Source organism: Elephas maximus, chromosome 25 (genome assembly GCF_024166365.1).
Source record: "Elephas maximus indicus isolate mEleMax1 chromosome 25, mEleMax1 primary haplotype, whole genome shotgun sequence".
In the NCBI taxonomy this organism is placed as follows: Eukaryota; Metazoa; Chordata; class Mammalia; order Proboscidea; family Elephantidae; genus Elephas; species Elephas maximus.
In genome coordinates this window covers 41,715,404-41,736,293 of record NC_064843.1, presented here as the reverse complement: position 1 = coordinate 41,736,293, position 20,890 = coordinate 41,715,404, and the positions used below count along the sequence as shown (strand labels likewise).

Genomic DNA, 20,890 nt, shown 5'->3' with positions numbered 1-20,890 from the left:
CCTGGAGTCACCTGTCAGCCAAAAGACAGAAGGGCTCATAAAACAGTATCGCCAGTGAGTACTGCGCTCCCCTAAACAATCATCTAAATGAGATCTAACGGTCAACATTTACCCTAGGCCAAAGATGAGAAGCTAAGGGCGACAGGGAAGCTAGATTAATGGAAACAGAACCAGAGTGGAAATAATGAAAATGCTGAAATATTGTGAAAAGTATAGCCAATGTTACTAACAATATGTATACAAATTGTTGAGAACCTAACTTGCTATGTAAATTTTTTTCATAATCACAATAAAATACTAAAAAAACGAAGACATAAAAAAAATTGGTAAAAAATTAAGGTGCGGGTCTGGGCGGGGCCGACCGGTGGGCGGAGTCTAGAATGGGAACGGGAGGGGCCTATGAGCGTTGGGCGGGGCCTGGGAGATCCCGAGCCTCAGGGCGGACGCGCTGGCTCCGCTGGGCAGCAGCTGTCATGGTGGCCCCCGTGGTGTACCTGGTAGCGGCAGCTCTGCTCGTCGGCCTGATCTTCTTCCTGACTCGCAGCCGAGGCCGGGCGGCAGCAGGTAGGAGATGCCGCCGCGCAGGGTCGGTGGGGCTCGGTTGTCCGGCCTCTGATCCTTTCTAGGCCGACGTACCGCAAGCCCTGCGCATGCGCCCGACGTGCCTTGCGGGCGGTGTGTGCCCGATGGGGCTGACGAGTATCTCGGTGCCCGACCTCGCTGGGGCGGGCGTGAGACAGGCCGTGCGCATGCGCTCATGTGCCGCAAAGCGGGCGGAGCGGGGAACCGCAGTGCTGGAACCAACCGCGGAGACCGGGCGGCAGCGCCTTACGCCTTTCTCTCAGCCCAAAGCCAGAGCCTCACCCCAGCCCTCTCCTCTCTCCGTTGCACTCCAGATCGCCAGGCCCGGAGGGCCCAGGCCCTAGCAGACACCTACTCCCATCCCTCATTCCTCTAGGCTCTTCCCCTCTGCGCCCGTTGGGGCCCCCGGGGGTCCCATTCCTCCCAGACTAGCTCCAGAGCGAGTGCTAGGGACGGAGCACCTGAGTATTTTCTGCCCACCCACAGGCTGGAGGGAGCGTGAGGCCGCTTCAGGAAGCTCCTTGTGGTCCTCTCCACCCTCCCCCTGCCCCCAAGGAAAACACCCATGCTACCTTGACTTCCTCACCATCCTTTTCTGCACCCCATCGTTGTACCCCGACCTGAAGCCGTTTATCCGCCAGGACACAGAGCAGATACACCTGTCATCCCCCTCCCTCCCATTTCTTGTCCGCATATGGGTTTGTGTACTGTCTCTCCCCCTCCCTGAGACCATAGGCTGTTTCGGAGCACGTGTGTGCCCCAAGGACAGGGGAGAGACAGGCTGAGGTAAGGCGGGCAGCCAACAAGTCTTCCTGGGAGGGAGAATCAGCCACTGCTGACTAGTAGATTCTCCGGCTGGAGTGCCAGATAAAACCATGGCAAACGGTGCTAGGCAAGAAATCAATGCAGTAATGCAGTGGGCCTTCAGGTGAAGTCTGGAGAGGCCAGGGTGGGCTTTCTGGAGGAGGCGGGGCCTCAGCTCCATTTTGCAAGGCAGGGAGACTACTGACAGGCTAGCCAAAAAGTGGGACCTTGAGGGTAGAGAAAGTATCAACACAGGTAGAAGGGAAGGGGTGAGTTTGCTGCTTAGGACAAAGATGTGGGCCTGGGTTGTAAAGGCCTCCACAGTCAGATTGAAAAGTTGGGGATTTGTTCTTTGGGCAACAGAAGCCTGGGAGGAGGTTGAGCAAGGGAAGGGAGCCCCTCCTGTCATCAAGTGTGTGAGGCAGCTGGGCAACATCATGGTTCCTCTCTTCACTGTAGCCAGCCAAGAGTCACAACGCAATGAAGGGGAGCCCGTTGTAACAGGCCGGGAGGCCCAGCGTGGGCACCTGGAGCCTGAGGAGCAGAGAGCTGAGGGCAGGCCCCGGCGCCGAAGGGACCTGGGCAGCCGTCTGCTGGTCCAGCGTCGAGCCCAGCGGGTGGCCCAGGCAGAGGTGGATGAGTACGAGGAGGAGGCAGTCATTCCAGGTGAGAGGGGCCAGCCTGGTGAGGAAGAGGGCTAGATTAGGAGGTGGAGTGGGGGCCCAGACCTGGATAAGGGAGTAAAGTATGAAGCCACAGTGTGGGAGGGATGGCTAGAAGCCATCAGGCTGGAGAGGGTACTTGGGGGCTGGCCTTTGGTCCTAGAGGCTGGCAGTTCTGCACCCTGAACCCCACTCCATTGAGCTGTTCCCTCTTCCTTCATTTTGGCTCTTAGGGCCTAAGCAGGAGGGCAGGGGTGCTGAGATTGCTCAGTGCACCCCTTCTATCCCAGCAGTCTTCCTGGTGTGGGCATACTCATTCCCTGAGGGCCTCACTCTAGGGACAGAGTGCCTGGCCAGGAGCTTTTGCAGGTTCTGGGATGCAATCACCTGTAACTTCAGAAGAGAAGCTTGGGGATAGAGACATCTTGCTGACCCAGACATCTCCATATCCCCTGTGCTGGGAGACCAAGAGAGCCCTTAGAATTGTGGGAAAGAACATCTCTTCTCCATGTACTTGATGGCTGGCTTGAGTCTGAGCAGGGGACGTTTGGCCCTTCCCAGAAACTGGGGGCATTTGGAGCTTTTGTTCTTGTACCCTTGGGGATTAGCCCCTTTGGCTCAAAAAGAGGCCCTCTGTTATGCCACCCCTCCTGCCTCAGATGTGAGGTCAAATGTCCTGCTGCTCAGGCATCACCTGGTCTTTATGTTTCCGCTGGTCCTGGGATAGTTCTGGGTCAGGGCTATCCTTTTGGCCTGGGCCTGCTGGCAGGAAGGGATAACCCTGGCCAGGGGCTGAGCCCAGAACCCTCAGTAGCTCCTGTCTACAGTGAAGAGGATTCATATTTGGCTGGGATACATTTCCCAGGGGGCCATCCTTCCCTGGGGGGGTTGGCTCAGAGACAGAAACCAGAGACCTCTGCAAGCCCAGACAGCCCTGTCTGTGATCCTCAGACTCTCGGACATTGGAACCCGGGATCTCCCACTTCACACTATATGGCATCTAAAGCTCTCATCTGTCCCCGTGCTCCATGGCCCCCAGGATCTCCCACTTTACACTATATGGCATCTAAAGTTCTCATCTGTCCCCGTGCTCCGTGGCCCCCGAGCCCTTCCCTACCCCTAACACCCATACACACACTCACACTCAGTGCACATTTCTACCTTCATGGCAGATGTCTCTGGAGAGTAGAACTGGGCTTATGATATTCATTAGTGGGTAAAGGGGATTCCCCTATGAAGAAAGGGACATTGGTCCCCTCTGACCAGGGCCTGAAGTATCTTTCTCTGACCATACCCAGCCCAGGAGGAGGAAGGCATTGAGAAGCCAGTGGAAACTCACGTGTCAGGGAAAATCGGAGCCAAAAAACTACGGAAGCTAGAGGAGAAACAGGCACGAAAAGCCCAGCGTGAGGCAAGTAGGAAGGGTGGGGTGCAGCTCTGGGAATAGGAAAGTCCCTGCCTGCCTATCCCCTGCAGTGGGACCTTCCATGGGGGCTCTTTGCACACTAGGATAAAGTTTCTCAGGGGCCATCCTTCCCTGGGCTTGCCTGGCCCTGCCTCCTGCAACTTTGATCTCTGGCCTGGCTAAGGCACTGCCTTCCTCAGCCTCTGAGAGGAAGACAAGCTCTAGCTGGTGGTAGGGGATATGTCTCTCTCCCTGGATGGTTAACTCATTCAGCTAATCAAAAGGTTAGAGTCCACCCAGAGGCACCTTGGAAGAAAGGCCTGGCAATCTACTGACAAATCAACCATTGAAAACCCTATGGAGCACAGTTCTACTCTGCCACATGTTGGGTCGCCATGAATCAGAGTCGACGTGATGGCAACTGGATTTTTTTCTCCAGGCAGAGGAGGCAGAGCGTGAAGAGCGGAAGCGCCTGGAGTCCCAGCGTGAGGCAGAGTGGAGGAAGGAGGAGGAGCGGCTTCGCTTAGAGGAGGAGCAGAAGGTGAGGTAGACTCCGAACTCTGACCTCTGACCCCTGACTGGGCAGCCCTGCTTCCCATGCAGTCCCCCAACACCTCCAGCCTGATAGATGGGCCACAGAGCAGGTGCAGGGCAGGCCCTGGTTTATTTGGTTCTTGGGCTCTAGATGCAGCCTATGCAAAGCTGGCTGTCTTAGGTTGGGTTTCTGAGAAGTAGAGTCTGGGATTAGGATTCTTGTGGATATGGTTTATTGCACATGCCTGGATTGAAGGGCGTTGAGGTGGTCTGAGTGGCTGGAGCAGAGTCAGCAAGGAGGAATGGAGGAGAAGGTCAGCAAAGTAAGAGAGGTCTGGATCCTGAGGGCCTTGAGGCTGTGAGGCCATTGTAAGAGGTGGTGGGTCTGTCCTGGGCCATATGCAGTACAGGGCCTGGCATGGAGGAGATGCTCAGGGAGTGGGGGCCACTGCAGTGAAGGTGGTTGATGAGCGTTTGCCAAGTGTTTCCTTTATCCTCAGCACCAGGTGCCCAAGAAAGGGAACATCACAAAGATGTGGGGTATAAAGAATGAGAGCCAGGGCTACCCTAGCTAGGAAGACCCCATAGCTTGGTACCTGTGACTCTAACTGGCCCTTAGTGACCAGGATCCCTGTATGGCAGGCAGCCTGGCCCTGGGTTCTGTAGCAGATGGACCAGAGCATAGCAGAGGGCAGTATTAGCAGAGAGGGTTTTCACCTTTCTCAATTTTGACCTCGCTTTATGTACTTCGGCATCCATCATGGGGCTCTGCCTCTCCCTGTCCCCCAGTTTTCCCTATTATTAACATTTTATAGGAATGAAGTCCATTTGTTGAAACTAATGAGCCAGCATTGATATGTTGTTATTAACTAAACTCTATACTTTATTCAGATTTTTTGTTAGTTTCTTCCCCAAGCCCTTTTTCTGTCCCAGAGTCCCATCCAGGATGTATTACATTTAGCTGTTGTGTCTCCTTAGGCTCTTTTGGGCTGACAGTTTCTCAGGCTTTCCTTGATTTTGATGACCTTAACAGTTTTAAGGAGTGATGGTCAAGTATTTTCTAGAATGTGCCTCCATTTGAGTTTGGCTGATGTTCTTCTCATATTTAGACTGGGGTTGTGAATTTCTGGGAGGAAGACCATAGAGGTGAAGTGCCCTCTTCAACACAGCGGATCAAGGGTACATGCTATCAACTTGACTTGCCAATAATGATGTTAACCTTGATCACCTGGCTGAGGTTGCATTTGCCAGGTTTCTCCATTGCCTAGTTACTCTTTTTTTCTTCCTTTTCATACTGTACTCTTTGACAACAAGTCACTAAGCGTAGCCCACCTCCTTGAGGGCAAAGTATCTACATAATTTATCTGGAAATCTTCAGTACAGGAAATTTGTCTCTTCACCCGTATTTATTCACTTGTATAATCGTTATTTATGATTTTTGAATTATTTACAAATCCATATGAATTTATGGATATTTTGTACTTTCGTGTAATGCTACGTTGTTCATTTTGTTGCATAAATTGTTCCACTTTGGCGTTGGGAGCTCTTTTAATTGATGTTTGTGTCCCTTTGATATACCCCATCGTTGTGTTTTTTTTAGTACTTTCTGGCACTGTAGGATGCTCCAGGTTCGTCTTACATATTTTCTGCCCAGTTTTAGCTTCACATTGTGATATTCTGAGAGACCTTTCTGAGGGCTCTGGAAAATGGGTTGGGTTAGGGGGAGACTGTTGCGGTAGATGGTGGTGGTAGTGGAGTGAAGTAGATGGATTGAGAAGCTTTCAGGACATTAAAAAGGGAAAGGAAGATGGGACCTCATTTCTGACCAGGGCAGATGGCCGGATGGCTGTGTGATTCATCAAGTGAGGGAGCACCAAGCAGGTAGACCAAATGTGTGGCGAGTGGGTCACAGAGTTTGTTTTGGGCATACTAAATTTGAGGTGCCTGTGAGACAGCCAAGTGGGTGTGTCACATGGGCAGTTGTGTTGGGAGGAGAGGTTTGGGCCAGGGTACAACTCTGGCAGTCACTGGCAAGAATATGGTTGTTGCCTAGCATGGGCAAGGTGTCCAGGGAAGAAGTAGGGAAAGAAGAGCCCAGGCTGAGTGATGAAGGAGGTGGGAAAAATGGCCGAGGAAGCAGAAGGAAATCCAGGGGAGGCTGGGAGCCTGGAAGACAAGAGAGGAAGGTGGGGGGTGGCTGCTGTGTCTAACACCACCAAGAGGATGGGGGTAGGAGGCCTGAAGGTACCCCTTGGATTTGGTGAGAAGGAGGGCATTGGTGAGACCATCACAGGAGTTGTTTTGGTAGAATGGGGAATGTCAGATTGGAGCAGGCTGAAGAGGTGAAGGGTGGTGAGGAAATAGAGCCTGGTGTTTGTTCAGGAAGTGTGGGCATGATGGGGTGGAGAGAGGGAGGATCGTGTGGGGTCAGGTCATGGCAGGGTTTTCAAGAGATCTGAGCCAGGAGGTGACGGGTTGGGGATGGAGCAGTGTTTGTCTGGGAGGTGATGGAGCTGATGGGTCAAGGGGCATCTGCCTGCTGTCCAGCTTAGAGAGGGTGGGGATTGGGGTCTTGAAGGTGCTGTGTGCCTGAGAAAGGGCTGGGCTGTATCCTCTGGTGCTCTGCCGGACAGGAGGGGCCAGAACAGGGATGGAGAGGGCACCCCACCCCCACATACCTGACTTTTGCCTCCTCTGTGTCCACAGGAGGAGGAGGAGAGGAAGGCCCGGGAGGAGCAGGCCCAGCGGGAGCATGAGGAATACCTGAAACTGAAGGAAGCCTTCGTGGTGGAGGAGGAGGGCGTGGGCGAGAGCATGACTGAGGAACAGGTGGGCTTGGCACCCCTGGTAAACCCTTCCTTGCACCCACCAAAGGGCTGGGGGGCTGTGTCTGACCAAGGCTGGCTACCCCATCCCATATACCCCGTCGGGCAGTGAAAGGTGGGCAGACATCAGTACCCGCAGGATCTGTTGGCCAGAGGCTCTGAAGTCCTCACCACACAGGCTCTGCTGCCGCTGCAGGCAGGTTGTAGGTGGCACCTCCAGGTGGTTAGGCGGGCAGATAAGTGGCACTTAGGTGGGCAGGTATTGCCTACAGTCAGGTGCAAGGCATAGACTCTGCTAAGCACTCACCCTGATTTCTCTGCTCCTCTAGTCCCACAGCTTCCTGACAGAGTTCGTCAATTACATTAAGGTAAGAAGCCAAAGAGCAGAGGCCGGGCACCAGCTCCCTGCCCTTGCGTGCATCTTGTGGGTATCCTCAGAGCCTAGAGGGAGGGCCTGAGCAGAGGCAGTTGGTGTTTCACTCAGGTGCCTGCAGGAGTGGGCAGGGCAACCAAAGAGACTGAGATGCCAGGATCCTGGCCAGGAAAGTCCCTTCTTTTCTGACCTCAAAGGTGGGGCAGAACCTGGTCTGTGTGGGTGGCACGAGCCTTTGCTCATTGCCCACACTCAGTGTTTGACAGCTTCCCTGCTTTTCAGACCCCGTGCTCAGTGACTCACTGTGTTTTTAAGCTTTTTCATGGGTATTTCCTGTCAGTTCTGTCAGATTGAAGCTCAACAAGCCGAAACAAGTGTCCCCTGCCACGTGGCCCTGACCGGGAACTTGGGCCTTCCAGGGGAAACAAGATGGTGTTTCCTTTGTAATCTAGGGCAGGGTGACAGGTGTGTCCCCTTCTGCCCACAGCCTCAGTGCAGGCGCCCCGGGTGTTGGTCCGCATTGCATAAGCACGTCCCGCTCTGCCTTGCTGCTAAGCAACTTCTCCTCTCCCACGAAGGATGCATCGAGGGGAGAGGTTTTCAAGTGCAGCTCAGAGGTGCAGAGGCGGCTGAGGGAAGGGGTACAGAGGGAGCGGGGGCGAGGGTGGGGGTGGTGCTAGGGGGTGCCAAGGAGCCAGGGCTTGCATAATCCTTCCCCCACCCCCACAAAGAGAGCAGGGTTTAGCTGGCTCCCAGCAGCGTGGGGCTGGGCTCAGCGGGGGGCTAGGGGTTCCTGACAGGGAGAAACACTGGCAGCTTCCAGAGGGTCTGTCCCCTCAGGCTCTGACCATTCCACCCTGACAGAACCCCTTTCCCCTGGCACACTTAATTGGGGACCATAGTTTTTGGCAGGATATCAGTCATGATTTCTTGCTGCTTTCTGAAACTTGCAGTCCCCACCTACGCAGTGGGCAACAACATGGGTCTGAAGTCCCTCCTCCAGGAAGCCTTCCTGGGTGGTTTCGGAGATGGTCAGCTTCAGTGTCCTCCTCTCCTGCAGGCTGGGGCAAGGCTCCGGTTCATGTCAGAGACTCTAGGAAAGGCTCCCCAGGGTGGTTCTAGCCCTCTCTTTTGGTGGCCTTCTGGGGCTGTGGTTCTCCAAACTTTTGAAGTTAAGAGGTATTTCCAGCCTATGCTGGCTGATTCTCCTGGAGCTGCTGCCCTCCCACCTTCCTCCCAGCTCTAAGGGTCTCAGAACTGGAGAAACATTCCCGTGCTGTGCAGTGTGTGTCCGAGGGCTACGGAGAACCTGCTCTTATAGTCCACTCTCCCTTCTTTCTGTGGCTGGATTTGCTTGTTTTTTCAAACACACTTTTGGCCCCAGCAGCACCTTGGACCAAGTCTTCGGGGACCACCTGGGGCAACTCCGTGTTCTGCTCTGAGCTGTTGCTGAGAGCCCAGTGCCCACTCCCTGTCTTAGTTGGTAGAGGCCAGCTGGCCAGGTCACCTTGTGCTTGCCCACCCCTTGCCCCAGCTGTAGCTCATTCGCCTCCCTGCTTGCACAGACAGGTTGGCATTTCAAACAGTCACATGCCATCTGCACCCAGGGAGGCGTCACTGTGTCTCTCCTCCCCCAGCTCATTTGCTATGGGAGGTACATGGAAATGCAAAAGACCTTCTCTGGAGTCACATGCTGTCTGTGGGGAGGAGGGGTGATGCATGTATAGGATCCAGCAGTGAACGCTCAGCTGCACCCCTGGGAACTAGAGGTTCTGCTGAGGGTGTGAGGGAAGCACTCAGCAATGTTAGTGTAGTTATTTTAAGGGTGGGCTCAGTGCCTCAGACAGTGTGAACAGGATGGGTGGAAAGAAATGTAGGTGTGTCAGGGTTGTGGGGAGCTTCAGGCTAGGGTGGGGGGGCAGCAAAAGCAAGGCAGGAATAAGCTCCCACTGCCTGTCCCGCAGGACCCTGGCCTTCCATGTCTGTAGAGTCCCCCATTCCACCAGCCAGGCTCAGCTTAGGAACCTTAGCTGTGTTATGTTCACCATTGTACCCTCCACACCTTCTCAGCACCTGGTCCTGACAGATCCTCAGGAAACACAAGTCCACAGTGACAGCTTTTTAAAGGAGCTTTTGGTGGATGTCACCTTCTTCCCTTCATCTCCATGCTGCTTCCCTTCCAATTGTCCGTGATGTTAAAAAGATACAGCTGGATACAGAGGCGGGGGGCAGCTGTGCTCTGCTCACCAGGTGTAGTCATCAGGCCAGGCCCTAAAGGGCAAGTGGTGGTTTGGGGTAGACCCTTCCCAACAAGCAGGGGAGTGAGAATGTATGAGTGCGTGTGTCTGTATTTGGGTGGTTGTGTAAGTGAGTGTGTGAGCGTGGGTGAGGGGAGCTAGGCTGTCCCACAGAAATGGACAAAGTGTTCATCTAGCACCCAGACCAGATGAGAGTAGAATACAGACCTGCAGGGGGTACCAATGCCTAGAGGGATCACCCAAGCTCACCTCTCTCCCTTGCTCTCCCTCCCCTTGTAGCAGTCCAAAGTAGTGCTCCTGGAAGACCTGGCTTCCCAAGTGGGCCTGCGGACTCAGGTAAGCCCTGGAAGGTGGTCCCCTATGTGGAGTGTGGCCTTGGGGTTGTGTGACTGGCTGAGGGGACATATTCTAAAGGTGGGGAATCTTGCTGCCCCCTCCACCCTGCCAACCAAGAAGGAGTGGTGTAGGAATCCTGGCTTTCTAAGATGGAAGAACAGGCAGAGAGGAAAAAGAAAAGCCCAAACTCCATCACTCCCCACCAGGTCCTATACCCAAAGCAGCCCAAATCTAGTTACCTTGACAACTCTTGCAAGTGGGCTGTACCAGCCTTTATGGCCAAGTACCACAGCTCCCATCTTGGCTGGAAGAGACTTTGGGGGGGCCTTGCAGGGCCCCAGGCCCAGAACTCCTTTTGCCCAGGACTCCTCCAAGGGAGCAGCACAGAGTCCTGTTGGGGCATGGCTGTGAAGAGAGGAGGAGATCAGCAGTGGTGGGAGGAAGGCTGCAGGTGCTTTTCTGGGCTCTGAAAACTGCTCTCCCCTTAGGATACCATAAACCGTATCCAGGATCTGCTGGCTGAGGGGACTCTGACAGGTGAGAGGATGAGAGTCAGCCACTCCAGGGACAGCAGGGGTCTGCAGAGTCTTCTTGCTAAGGGACACCTGGTTCTGGGGGGCAGGATGAGAGTCCTGAGGTAGGGGTGTGAGCTGGGGCATGAGCAGTGGGATGCAGTTACAAGGAGGACGTGCCAAGGGCTGGGGATGGCTGCTGGATGCTGAGGGCAGGTGAGGAAGCCTGGCTTGGCTCACCTAGCCAGGACTGGCTGCAGCTAGGAAAGACCAGGCAGGCAGGGGATCTGGAGGGTTCCGAGCCGGTTGTAAAGGGGTGGGTGGGCATCCTTAGGACAGGTGGGGAAGGCTCAGAAGGGCTCAGCCCTGCAACCTGCACCCCGCATGTCCCCACAGGTGTGATTGACGACCGGGGCAAGTTCATCTACATAACCCCGGAGGAACTGGCTGCTGTGGCCAACTTCATCCGACAGCGGGGCCGGGTATCCATCACTGAGCTTGCCCAGGCCAGCAACTCCCTCATTGCCTGGGGCCGGGAGACCCCCACCCAGGCTCCAGCCTGACCCTAGCCTGTCCCTCTTGGACTCTGAGCTGGCTTGGCCTATCTGACCAGTCATCTTCCTCCCTCCCCACCATCCCGGAACAGTGATGGAATGTGGTTAGGCAGTTACAGATTAAAGGCCCATGAGCACTGCTAAGCTTGGTGTGGCTTGGTGTGGCAGAGGCCTGTCCTGGGATCTCAGACAAGCAGGTATAATCTCAGCCTCCAAGTATATCCAAGAGGAGGGAAAGGTCCCATGGAGGCAGGTAGGAAGCCCCATTTGTATCATACATTCATTCATCCAAAATATATATATATATGTATTGAGCACCTACTGCATTTCTTTGTGCCTGCAAGTCTAGCCCCCAACGCCTCGACAAGGTCTTTCTCTACCCTCTTCCCACCCCAGTCCCAGAGCAAAAGTGGGGTAGTCTCTTGGGCCGTCTCCCCTAATGGGAAGGAGGGGTCACTTTTTAAATATAGATTCTGAGCCTAGGGCTGAGAGTCCCTAAAGAGAAGAGTTCAGGAGAAGCATTAAGGACAGAGTCCTAGGGAGCTTCAGCCTCTAAGAGGGAGGGAAGATGAATCAGTGAAGGAGGGCATCTGGGCCAGCTGCTTGCGGGCCCGGGATACGGAAGGGGAGGGCCTGCTGGAGCTGGACATGATTGTGCGGTGGAGGGACACTGCTCATACAATAAGTCACATGAATTCACGTCTCCCCTTGGCAAAAAAAAAGTGGAAGCGGTGTGGGTGGTCCCACCCACTGTTGGATGTAAGGACCATATGTTCGGGCGTTGGTGTTAGCTGGGAGATATGTGTCTCCTGGAGGGCCAGTCACTCTTGTGCTTATGGGCTGTCAGTGGCGTGCTCCTTCTGCTGTGCTGAGGGTGAGGCTCGTGTTTAAAATGTGCCTTTTTCTATGCAAGGTGGTTGCTAAACACAACCACCTACTTTCTCTGGTGCCTGGTGGAGGAGGCAGCTTTCTGTTCTGGCCCAGAAGGAAGCTGTCTGTGTAGAGCGATGTGGAGATAGTGCGTCTGGCTCTGGAATGGTGCCTTCCTGAGGGGTTGTCAAGGGTGATTTTGACTCATTTGAGGCTGTAAGCATTGCCAGTAGAACCTCCATTCTAAGTACTACAGGGTCGGCTGTGGACCCTTGGCGTCACTTGGAGCTGTGAAGGGCCACGGCACATGGCCTGGAAGGCCATCCAGGAGTCCACCATCTAGTCAGAGAGGGGAGGCATAGACATGGATAACCACGAGAGGCGAATTGTCCAGTAGGCAAGGTAAACACAGTACTTACCTTGCTTACCAGAGCTATAGTGAACATTTCACAGTTTTTCACTACATCAAAGATTCTGCTTCTAGATATGGCTGGCATTTATCTCTCTCCTAACCCCACAGCATCTTCCTACAAAATCAAAGCCTCTTTTCAAATTTAGTTCAACGGGGGTGGATGACCCAGTAAGCAAGGTAAGTATAGGCTTTTGTGCTTACTTACTAATCTGCAGTGAACAATTTCACTTGGATTTCAAACTCATGTGAAATTGTTCACTATAGATTAGTAAATAAGCACAAGTAAGCCTGTGCTTACCTTGAGTGTTGGATAATCCACCCCTGAGAACCTCAGTATGAGTTGGACACAAAATTCTAGAGGGAAAAGAAAAGGTGACTTCAGTTAGATCAGTGGCTCTCAGCCCAGGTTGCTCATTAGAATCACCTGGGGAATTCTCAACAGTCCACATGCCCAACTGCACCCAGGCCAGTTAAATCAGAATCTCTGGGGGTGGGATACAGGGATCGGTAGGAGGTTCCATTATGCAGCCAAGGCCAGAGGCAGAATGGAAGTGGGGGTAGGGTAGAAAGGCAGGTGATGAAGTTGCAGGAAATTAAAACCCTCACCAGAGGGGGCTTCTTACAGGACTAGAGAGCAGCTCCAGGGTCTCTTCTCTCCTTTCTGTCAGCCATCCTCAGCCACAGCCCTCCAGGCAGCAAGACGACTGTGGCAGCCCCAATCCCACCATCCCTCTGTTTCAGGAGAGTGCCCAAAGTCCAGAAGGGAAAAGCGCACGTTCCTTCCTCACGTCTGGAAGCCTCCTAAGATCCTTTATGTCCCAGGGTCTCAATGTGGAGGAAAAAGCCCACAACTCTTTGTGCATTATTTAGTGATTGATCTCTTAATCTTATAAATTTATCAAGTAAACAGTTCTTCAGATAATAAACAGTTAACGTCCTTCTAAGTGCGTACAAACTGCTTTCACAATTAGCAAATGAAAACTTCCAGGTTTAACAACCTACATTTTTCCGAACATTTAAACATCGCCAACTTCTAAGCATTTGATTAAAATCCTCAAGTTTAATATAGGAAATTATTTAAAATGCCTTAACCCAGTGCCGTCAAGTCGATTCCGACTCATAGCGACGCTATAGGACAGAGTAGAACTGCCCCATAGTTTCCAAGGAGCACCTGGCGGATTCGAACTGCTGACCCTCTGGTTAGCAGCTGTAGCACTTAACTACTATGCCACCAGGGTTTCCTAAAATGCCTTAGCATTTTAAAAAGTAGACCAGACATAGGTAGTATAATGGTTACATGCTCATCTGTACATGTAACATTAAAACCGATTATAAACATGAATACCAGGGATTTACATTTAACTTATTAGTGCTATTTTAATTTTTATTCCTTCCTGAGGGTATAGTTTCCACTTACCCTGGAGCACACTGGTTACTATCTCAAATAGCTGAGGATGTAGTTATGACTGGCGGATGTTGATTCAGAACCGGATTGAGGGCTTCATTGTGATTCTACCTGAGTCCTTTACCTATTGGGAAGTGCCTTTTCAGAGTTAGATTCCCCCCACTCCACATCAAGAATTTTTGACTGTTGGCTCCAACCAACCAGATAAATTTTGATTTGTGTAACCCCCAAATGATGCTTGTTCTGGGTGCCTTATCTTCACAGCGCAGCCCAGCGTAGGTCTATTTTGATATCACTTGCTCCCAGTGGAGTACAATCTGGTTCAGTTTGGTTCCATCACAACTTCTTATTTTAATGGACCATCGAGACCTATGTTGACAAGCTCTGTGGTTGAAGAGCCATATAACTTATCTTTTCAAAAATGTTTATTTATAAGGTTGGCCTTGAGTTGAAAGCTATTGAAACTGGGTAATGGGCACATAGGAGGTATACTAATCTGTTTTTTGTATGTGTTTAAATTCCCTATAACAAAAAGCTTAAAAATAAACACCTGAGCCCTTGATGGTCTTATGCTAAGGCCCAGAAAAGGGGCTAATAAAGCTGGGTCATGTGAAGCCACCCAGTCATTCATTTACCCAGCAACTGAGTGACTCCGGGGCTACCACAATGGTACTAGCACGGTCCAGGTTAGATCTTTAGAACAAAATGTATCAAAATCCAAAGTATGTTTAAAAATATACTTTAACATAATTTATGGAGATCCCACTGAGTACAAAGCACAATGCTAAGCACCCCAAGACACTACAGTGAGCAAAACATAGCCCCACCCGCAAGTAACAGGGGTGATGGTGGGATTAATCTCTAACGGGAGACTGAACAGTCACCCAGCCAACAAAATACCCCACTATAGGAAAGGGTCCAGCAGCAAATAAGGAGAGGTTTTCCAGGTTAAGAGGATGCAGAGATCTGGAGGGGAGAATGAAGGCCTGTGGTTCACTGAAGGGGGTGTGGAATGTTGGGTGGAGGAAAGGGAAAGGCCAGGGCAAAAGGAGAGACAAGGGTGGAAACGGAGGTTGGGACAAGGCTGGGAAGGGCCATGAATGCTGAGCCCAGAGATTTAGGCTTTATTTGGTGAGCCAGGGTGGGGGGAGAATGTTTAATGTTTAGTATTTTGAATCAGTAACTCATTTCTTGAACATTTTTTTTTTTTTTTGCAATCATCATGTGCCACAAGTTGTCTCTACTTCATCAACACCTCCTTCCGTACCCTTGTTGTATGCTCCAGGTACCACCTCAAGCCTTCATGAGTGCATGCCCCAGGCACCTCTAGTTTCTTCCTAGCCCCAAGACTGGATACTAACTATTCCACTAAGACCATGCTTTTCAAACTTTTTCTGACAGCATCTCTTAGTAAGAAACCCATTTTACATTAAGAACTCAGTTCCTGTGTGTATATATACATATAGGTAACGAAAGCAAAAGTCTCACAGAACAATTCTTCATGTATCATGGTTTTGATACATGTTGATATTTGCTTCTCTATTCTGTTTCATTGCTGATAGTGACAATTTATTTTACAACCCACTCACAGGTCTCGACCTACAGTTTGAAAAGCAGAGTCCTAAGGAAGCTTGTTCCTTTTCTATTGAGAACAGGGCCAAGGATCAGTATCTGGGTGAAGAGCTGCGTATCATACGTAACTTTTGATAGTCATAGACTTGTACAACCAGAAGCAATTTAGACTTCAGTAGCGACATTGGAAAACATTTTGACTCGGTTCATTCTGACACCATACATAATTTTTGATTGGTTAATCTATTATTTAATTTGACTAGTCGGTACAACCAAATCTATAAGGAAACCTTCTAAGTGAACCTACCAAATATGGATACTCTAACATTGAACTTATTTAAATATAACCTCTTGGATGTAACCTGCTAAATGTGCTCTGACTGGTTTTAGTCACTTTAGCTTTCTTCTGTGATTTTACAATTTAACTTATATTTTTGACATATGATACAGAAGAACACCTCCATAGTAATAACAACAAAACTAAAACTTTTAATCTTCCACCTGTATCGAGGAATGGAGGTTTGATACTTCTGTTGCTTTAAGAGATTTTCCTTTAGCTGTGTCTCTCATCAGTGAGGTAAGTTAAGTCACTTCATTCTTGAGCTAAATCTCACAGTTCACAGCATAGTTCACCTAACAGTATAGTTGTATGGGCACCTACTTGATGTCCATAACAAAGATAAATGCCATAGATGAGAAATTATTAGATATATAATCCATCATCATCAGGAAATTTTCATTTTTTCACGTCTCAGTTACTGGCCCTGCTAGGTGGCTGCAACTCAAGAAACACTGGCAAATGGTAGGTGAAGGGCACATGGGAACCTTGGGCCCCGATACCAGGTAATAAAAGTTTAATTTAGCCACCACCTTGTCCATCTGTAATGATCATATAAAAACTTTATAAGGAAGGCTTTTGGCTTCATAAGTTTACGCTAGCTTTTACAAAAATTAAAATTTCTGGTAACATTTTTATAGTCTTTGCGTTTTTCTTAAAATAATTAAAGACTTGATTGAGCACGATCATGAGCAACGTCATGATAAATGGAGAAAATTTTAAAGTTGTCAAGGATTTCATTTTTACTTGGATCCATAGTCAACACCCATGGAAGCAGCAGTCAAGAAATTAAACCATGTATTGCATTGGCAGATCTGCTGCAAAAGACCTCTTTAAAGTGTTATAAAGCAAAGATGTCATTTTGAGGACTAAGGCCCACCTGACCCATGCCAAGGTATTTTCAGTCATCTCATATTCATGCAAAACCTGGACAATGAATAAGGAAGACCGAAGAAGAATTGACACATTTAAATTATGGTGTTGGGGAATATTGAACATACTGTGTACTGCCAGAAGAATGAACAAATCTGTTTTCTGGAGGAAGTACAGCCAGAGTGCTCCTTAGAAGCAAGGATGGAGAGATTTGTCTTTACTTTGGACATGTTATCAGGAGGGACCAAGCCCTGGAGAAGGACATCAGGCTTGGTAAAGTAGAGGGTCAGCGAAAAAGAGGAAGACCCTCGATGAGATGGATTGACACAATGGCTGTAACAATTGGCTGAAATGTGGCACCTAGCAACAGCAACAACATAATTTCCGTGACACAGTAGTCATTTTGTGTATTCTGTTTGTGAGTTTAGGAAGGAACAACATGCTTCAGAAGTAGATGTAAATAAATAGAGCATTTGGGATGGTGGGTGCTGTGGTAGCTTATACTCCTTTTTACTTTGTATCTGAATACCTTTCAGTGAGGTTTACAGTGTATTGGTACGAATGAGTCTCTTAGTATTATATGAACGAAATATCAGTTATGTAAAAACAAAAGAAATATTAAATTTTACAAGGAACAATAAGAAAAGCATAATCATATATTAGGTAAAATGTGTCATTTCTAAAGACTAGGAAGAAAAAGAATATAGCTTTTAATGATTTTTTGGTATTTTCCCATATATTTTCTTTTTCATGGGCCCAGTGTGTGTGTGTGTGTGTGTGTGTGTGTGTGTGTGTGTAAACATCAGTTTATCATATAAAACAACTTGTAAAAAACTCCAGCACACTTGGATCATAACGCTTTCAGTTGCAGTTTTATATTGGTCTAGATAACCCCCAACCTTTACTGGTAATGCCAGGACTATTTGGCCCAATTCCAGAGATTTTGTATTTCCTCAAAGCAAGCACAGCTGTAAAGAGCATTAGTACAAACAGTGGGACTTTTGCATGAACTAAAATGCCTTGTTTACCTCCCAATTTGACATTTGGAGTTAACTACACATTCATCCCAAAGAAGAAACCCCAAGACCCCTTTTGGAGAATTTGGTGGGTAGGACCTCAAAGGACCACAATGGCTTTGCTAATTTGATAGGTTTAATTTGCATCTTTTCAGTATCAGTGAGGCTGAAGATGTTTTCGAATGCTCGTTGGCCACTCGTATTCTGTGAATTATCTATTTCTAGCTTTTACTCATTTATCTATAAACCTAGGGTATTTGCAATCTCATCTGTCAGACAAATGAACATCAGTGGGTACCTACTATGCTTTTATATTAGTTTTCTAGGGCTGCTGTAACAAAATGTACCACAAATTTTGTGCAGTAAAACAACACAAATTTGTTAACTTCTTAGAAGTTCAGTATGGGATTTACTGGCTTAAAATCAAGACAGGGCTGTGTTCCTTTCTAAGGCTGTAGGGGAGAATCCATTTCCTTGTCTCTTCCAGCTTCTAGAGGTAGTCCATACTCCTTGGCTTATAGCCCCTTTCTCAATCTTCAAAGCCAGCAGTGTTGCATCTCTCTGACCATTCTTCCATAGTTACATCTCATTCTCTCCTGATTCCCTCTTCCACTTTTAAGGACCCTTGTAATTACACTAAGGGGCCCTGGTGGTGCAGTATTTTAGTGCTCGGCTGCTGACTGAAAGGTCAGAAGTTCTATCCCACCAGCATCTCCATAGGAGAAAGATGTGGCAGTCTGCTTCTGTAAAGATTACTGCCTTGGAAACCCTATGGGGCAGTTTTGCTCTGTCCATAGGGTCGCTGTAAGTCAGAATCAATTCAGCAACCATGGGTTTGGTTGGTTTTTTTTTTTTTGTGTGTGTGTGGTTTCACTGGGCCCACCCAGATAATCCAGCTTACTTGCCCTATTTTAAGATGAGCTGATTGTTGTTCGGTGCTGTCAAGTCAATTCTGACCCTGTGTACAACAAACCGAAACACTGCCCAGTACTGTGCCATCCTCACAATCATTGCTGTGTTTGAGCCCATTGTTGAAGCCACTGTGTTAGTCCACCTTGCCAAGGGTCTTCCTCATTTTTGCTGACCCTCTGCATTACCACGCATGGTGTCCTTCTCCAGGGACTGGTCCCTCCTGATAACATGTCCAAAGTACATGAGATGAAGTCTTGCCATCCTCACTTCCAAGGAGCACTCTGGCTGTACTTCTTCCAAGACAGACTTGTTCATTCTTCTGGCAGTCCATCATATATTCATTATTCTTTACCAACACCATAACTCAAATGCATCAATTCTTCTTTGGTCTTCCTTATTCATTGTCCAGGTTTCACATGCATATGAGGAGATTGAAAATATCATGGCTTGAACCAGGGGTACTTTAGTCCTCAAAATGACATCTTTGCTTTTAAACACTTCAAAGAGGTCTTTTGCAGCAGATTTGCCCAATGCAATACATTGTCTGGTTTCTTGATGGCTGCTTCCATGGTCAATTGTGGATCCAAGTACAGTGAAATTCTTGATTAGCAACCTTAATTCCCCTTTATCATGTAATATATTCACAGGTACTGGGGATTCAGACTTGGACATGATTGCAGGTGGGGGAAAGGTATCATTCTGCCTATCGTGGTATTAAGCTGGGGATATGGCATTAAAAATTAGGGTTCTCTCTGTATGAATCCTGCAAACTAGTGGGGAAGACATGACTAATCAATCACACAATTTTCTTCTTTTATATCATTTGTCAGATTTTGGCATTAAAAGTGTTCTACCTTAATAAAATAAACTACAAATCTTTCCCTCTTTTCATGATTTAGAATTATGTCTTTAAAGATTGGTTAGAACTCTGCTACTGAGCCATCTGGGGCTGGTGCCATTTAATAGGGCAGATCTTTAACAACAGTTTCTATTGTAGTTATTGATCTTATTTTAAAAACTGTAATCAAAATGATGTTTAAGTCTTTTTTTTTGTTTGTTTGTTTGTTTTCCTATTGGGAAGCTTTAGCCAGTACACAAAACAAGACAATCTTGAAAAAGAAGAGCTTATTTTATTAAAAAATGATTGCTTCCTAGAAACCTCCAGATATACACATGGCTTGCTCCCTTGCCTCCCTCAAGTCTTTAACTGTCAGCTTATCTAGAATTGAAATCCCTAGCCCTTCTGACTCATATCTTTGCTACTCATCACTTACTAATCCACTATCTTATTGTCTTCTTCCACGAGAACGCCAGCTCCATGGGGGCAGGGATCCTTTTATTTATTTATTTTTTTTATTGTGCTTTAAGTGAAAGTTTACAAATCAAGACAGACTCTCATACAAAAATTTATATATACCTTGCTATATTCTCCTAACTGCTCTCCCCCTAATGAGACAGCACACTCCTCCCCTCCACTCTCTCTTTTTGTGTCCATTCGGCCAGCTTCTGACCCCCTCTGCCCTCTCATCTCCCCTTCAGACAGGAGATGCCAATATAGTCTTATGTGCCTACTTGATCCAAGAAGCTCATTCTTCACCAGTATCATTTTCTGTCCCATAGACCAACACAATCCCTGTCTGAAGAGTTGGCTTTGGGAATGGTTCCTTTCTTGGGCTAATGAAGGTTTGGGGACCATGAACTCTAGGGTCCTTCTAGTCTCAGACCATTAAGTCTGGTCTTTTTATGAGAATTTGGGGTCTGCATCCCACTGTTCTCCTGGGTGCAGGGATTTTTAAACAAAGCTTAATATCTTATTACTCTACTAGTTCTAAATATTCAGAGCTTACTCACCTGTTTATTCTTCCCAGCAAATTTTTTTCTTTTTGAATTTTTAAACAAAATTAACATATTCTTATTATATATATATATATTTTGATGCAAAAATCAGAGAAGTGCCTAGAGTAAAAATCTAGAGCCACCTCTTCTGCTTTTAATAGTTTGGTTTGTATCTTTCCATACTCTTCTATGCATATACATGTATGTTCCTAAAAAAAGAAAAATGAGCGCATACTACTCATATGTATGATTCAGCCATTTGTTTTTTCACTTATTATATTCATCTTAATTGTCAATTCATAGATAGCCATGTCATTCTTTTTTTATTGTTTATTTTTTGTTATTATTGAGAATATACGCAGCCAAACATACACCAATTCAACAGTTTCTACGTGTACAATTCCGTGACCTTGAGTACATTCTTTGATTTGTGAGAACTTCCTTTTCTGAGTCGTTCCTCCTCCATTAACATAAACTCACTGCCTCATAAGTTTCCTATCTAATCTTTTGAGTTGCTGCTGTCAGTTTAATCCTATATAGATAGATCTTAAAAGCTCAAGGCTCAAGGCAGGCATTTTTTACTAGTTAAGCCAAACTATTGTTTGGTTTTAAGAAGACTTCAGGGAATATTTTTGGATTAAGGTTTAAAGATTATCTCAGGGCAATAGTTTCAGGGGTTCATCCAGCCTCCATGGCTCCAGAAAATCTGGAGTCCATTAGAATTTGAAGTTCTGTATTTTCCCCTTTTGATCAGAATTGTCTATAGAATCTTTGATCAAAGTGTTCAGTAGTGGTAGCCAGGCCCCATCCAG

The 20,890-nt window shown here is 48.2% G+C and overlaps 1 protein-coding gene across 1 annotated transcript; it reads left to right on the top strand.

Annotated features, from left to right (window-relative positions):
* The first annotated feature begins 395 nt into the window (after window positions 1–395).
* On the top strand, window positions 396–20,298 carry DDRGK1 (DDRGK domain containing 1). Its single transcript, XM_049869285.1, has 9 exons — window positions 396–564; window positions 1,846–2,052; window positions 3,347–3,463; window positions 3,897–3,994; window positions 6,694–6,816; window positions 7,142–7,180; window positions 9,723–9,779; window positions 10,268–10,316; window positions 10,688–20,298. The coding sequence occupies exons 1-9, from the start codon at window positions 474–476 to the stop codon at window positions 10,852–10,854; spliced, it is 948 nt and encodes a 315-aa protein (XP_049725242.1). The 5' UTR covers window positions 396–473; the 3' UTR covers window positions 10,855–20,298.
* Window positions 20,299–20,890: the final 592 nt, after the last annotated feature.

Excerpts from the sequence above, each read along its gene's own strand:
- DDRGK1 (XM_049869285.1), top strand. The coding sequence starts at position 474 with ATGGTGGCCCCCGTGGTGTACCTGGTAGCGGCAGCTCTGCTCGTCGGC. Across the intron at positions 3,464-3,896 it reads AAAAGCCCAGCGTGAGGCAA|AGGAGGCAGAGCGTGAAGAG; the intron begins GTAGGAAGGGTG and ends TTCTCCAGGCAG. Across the intron at positions 3,995-6,693 it reads GCTTAGAGGAGGAGCAGAAG|GAGGAGGAGGAGAGGAAGGC; the intron begins GTGAGGTAGACT and ends CTGTGTCCACAG.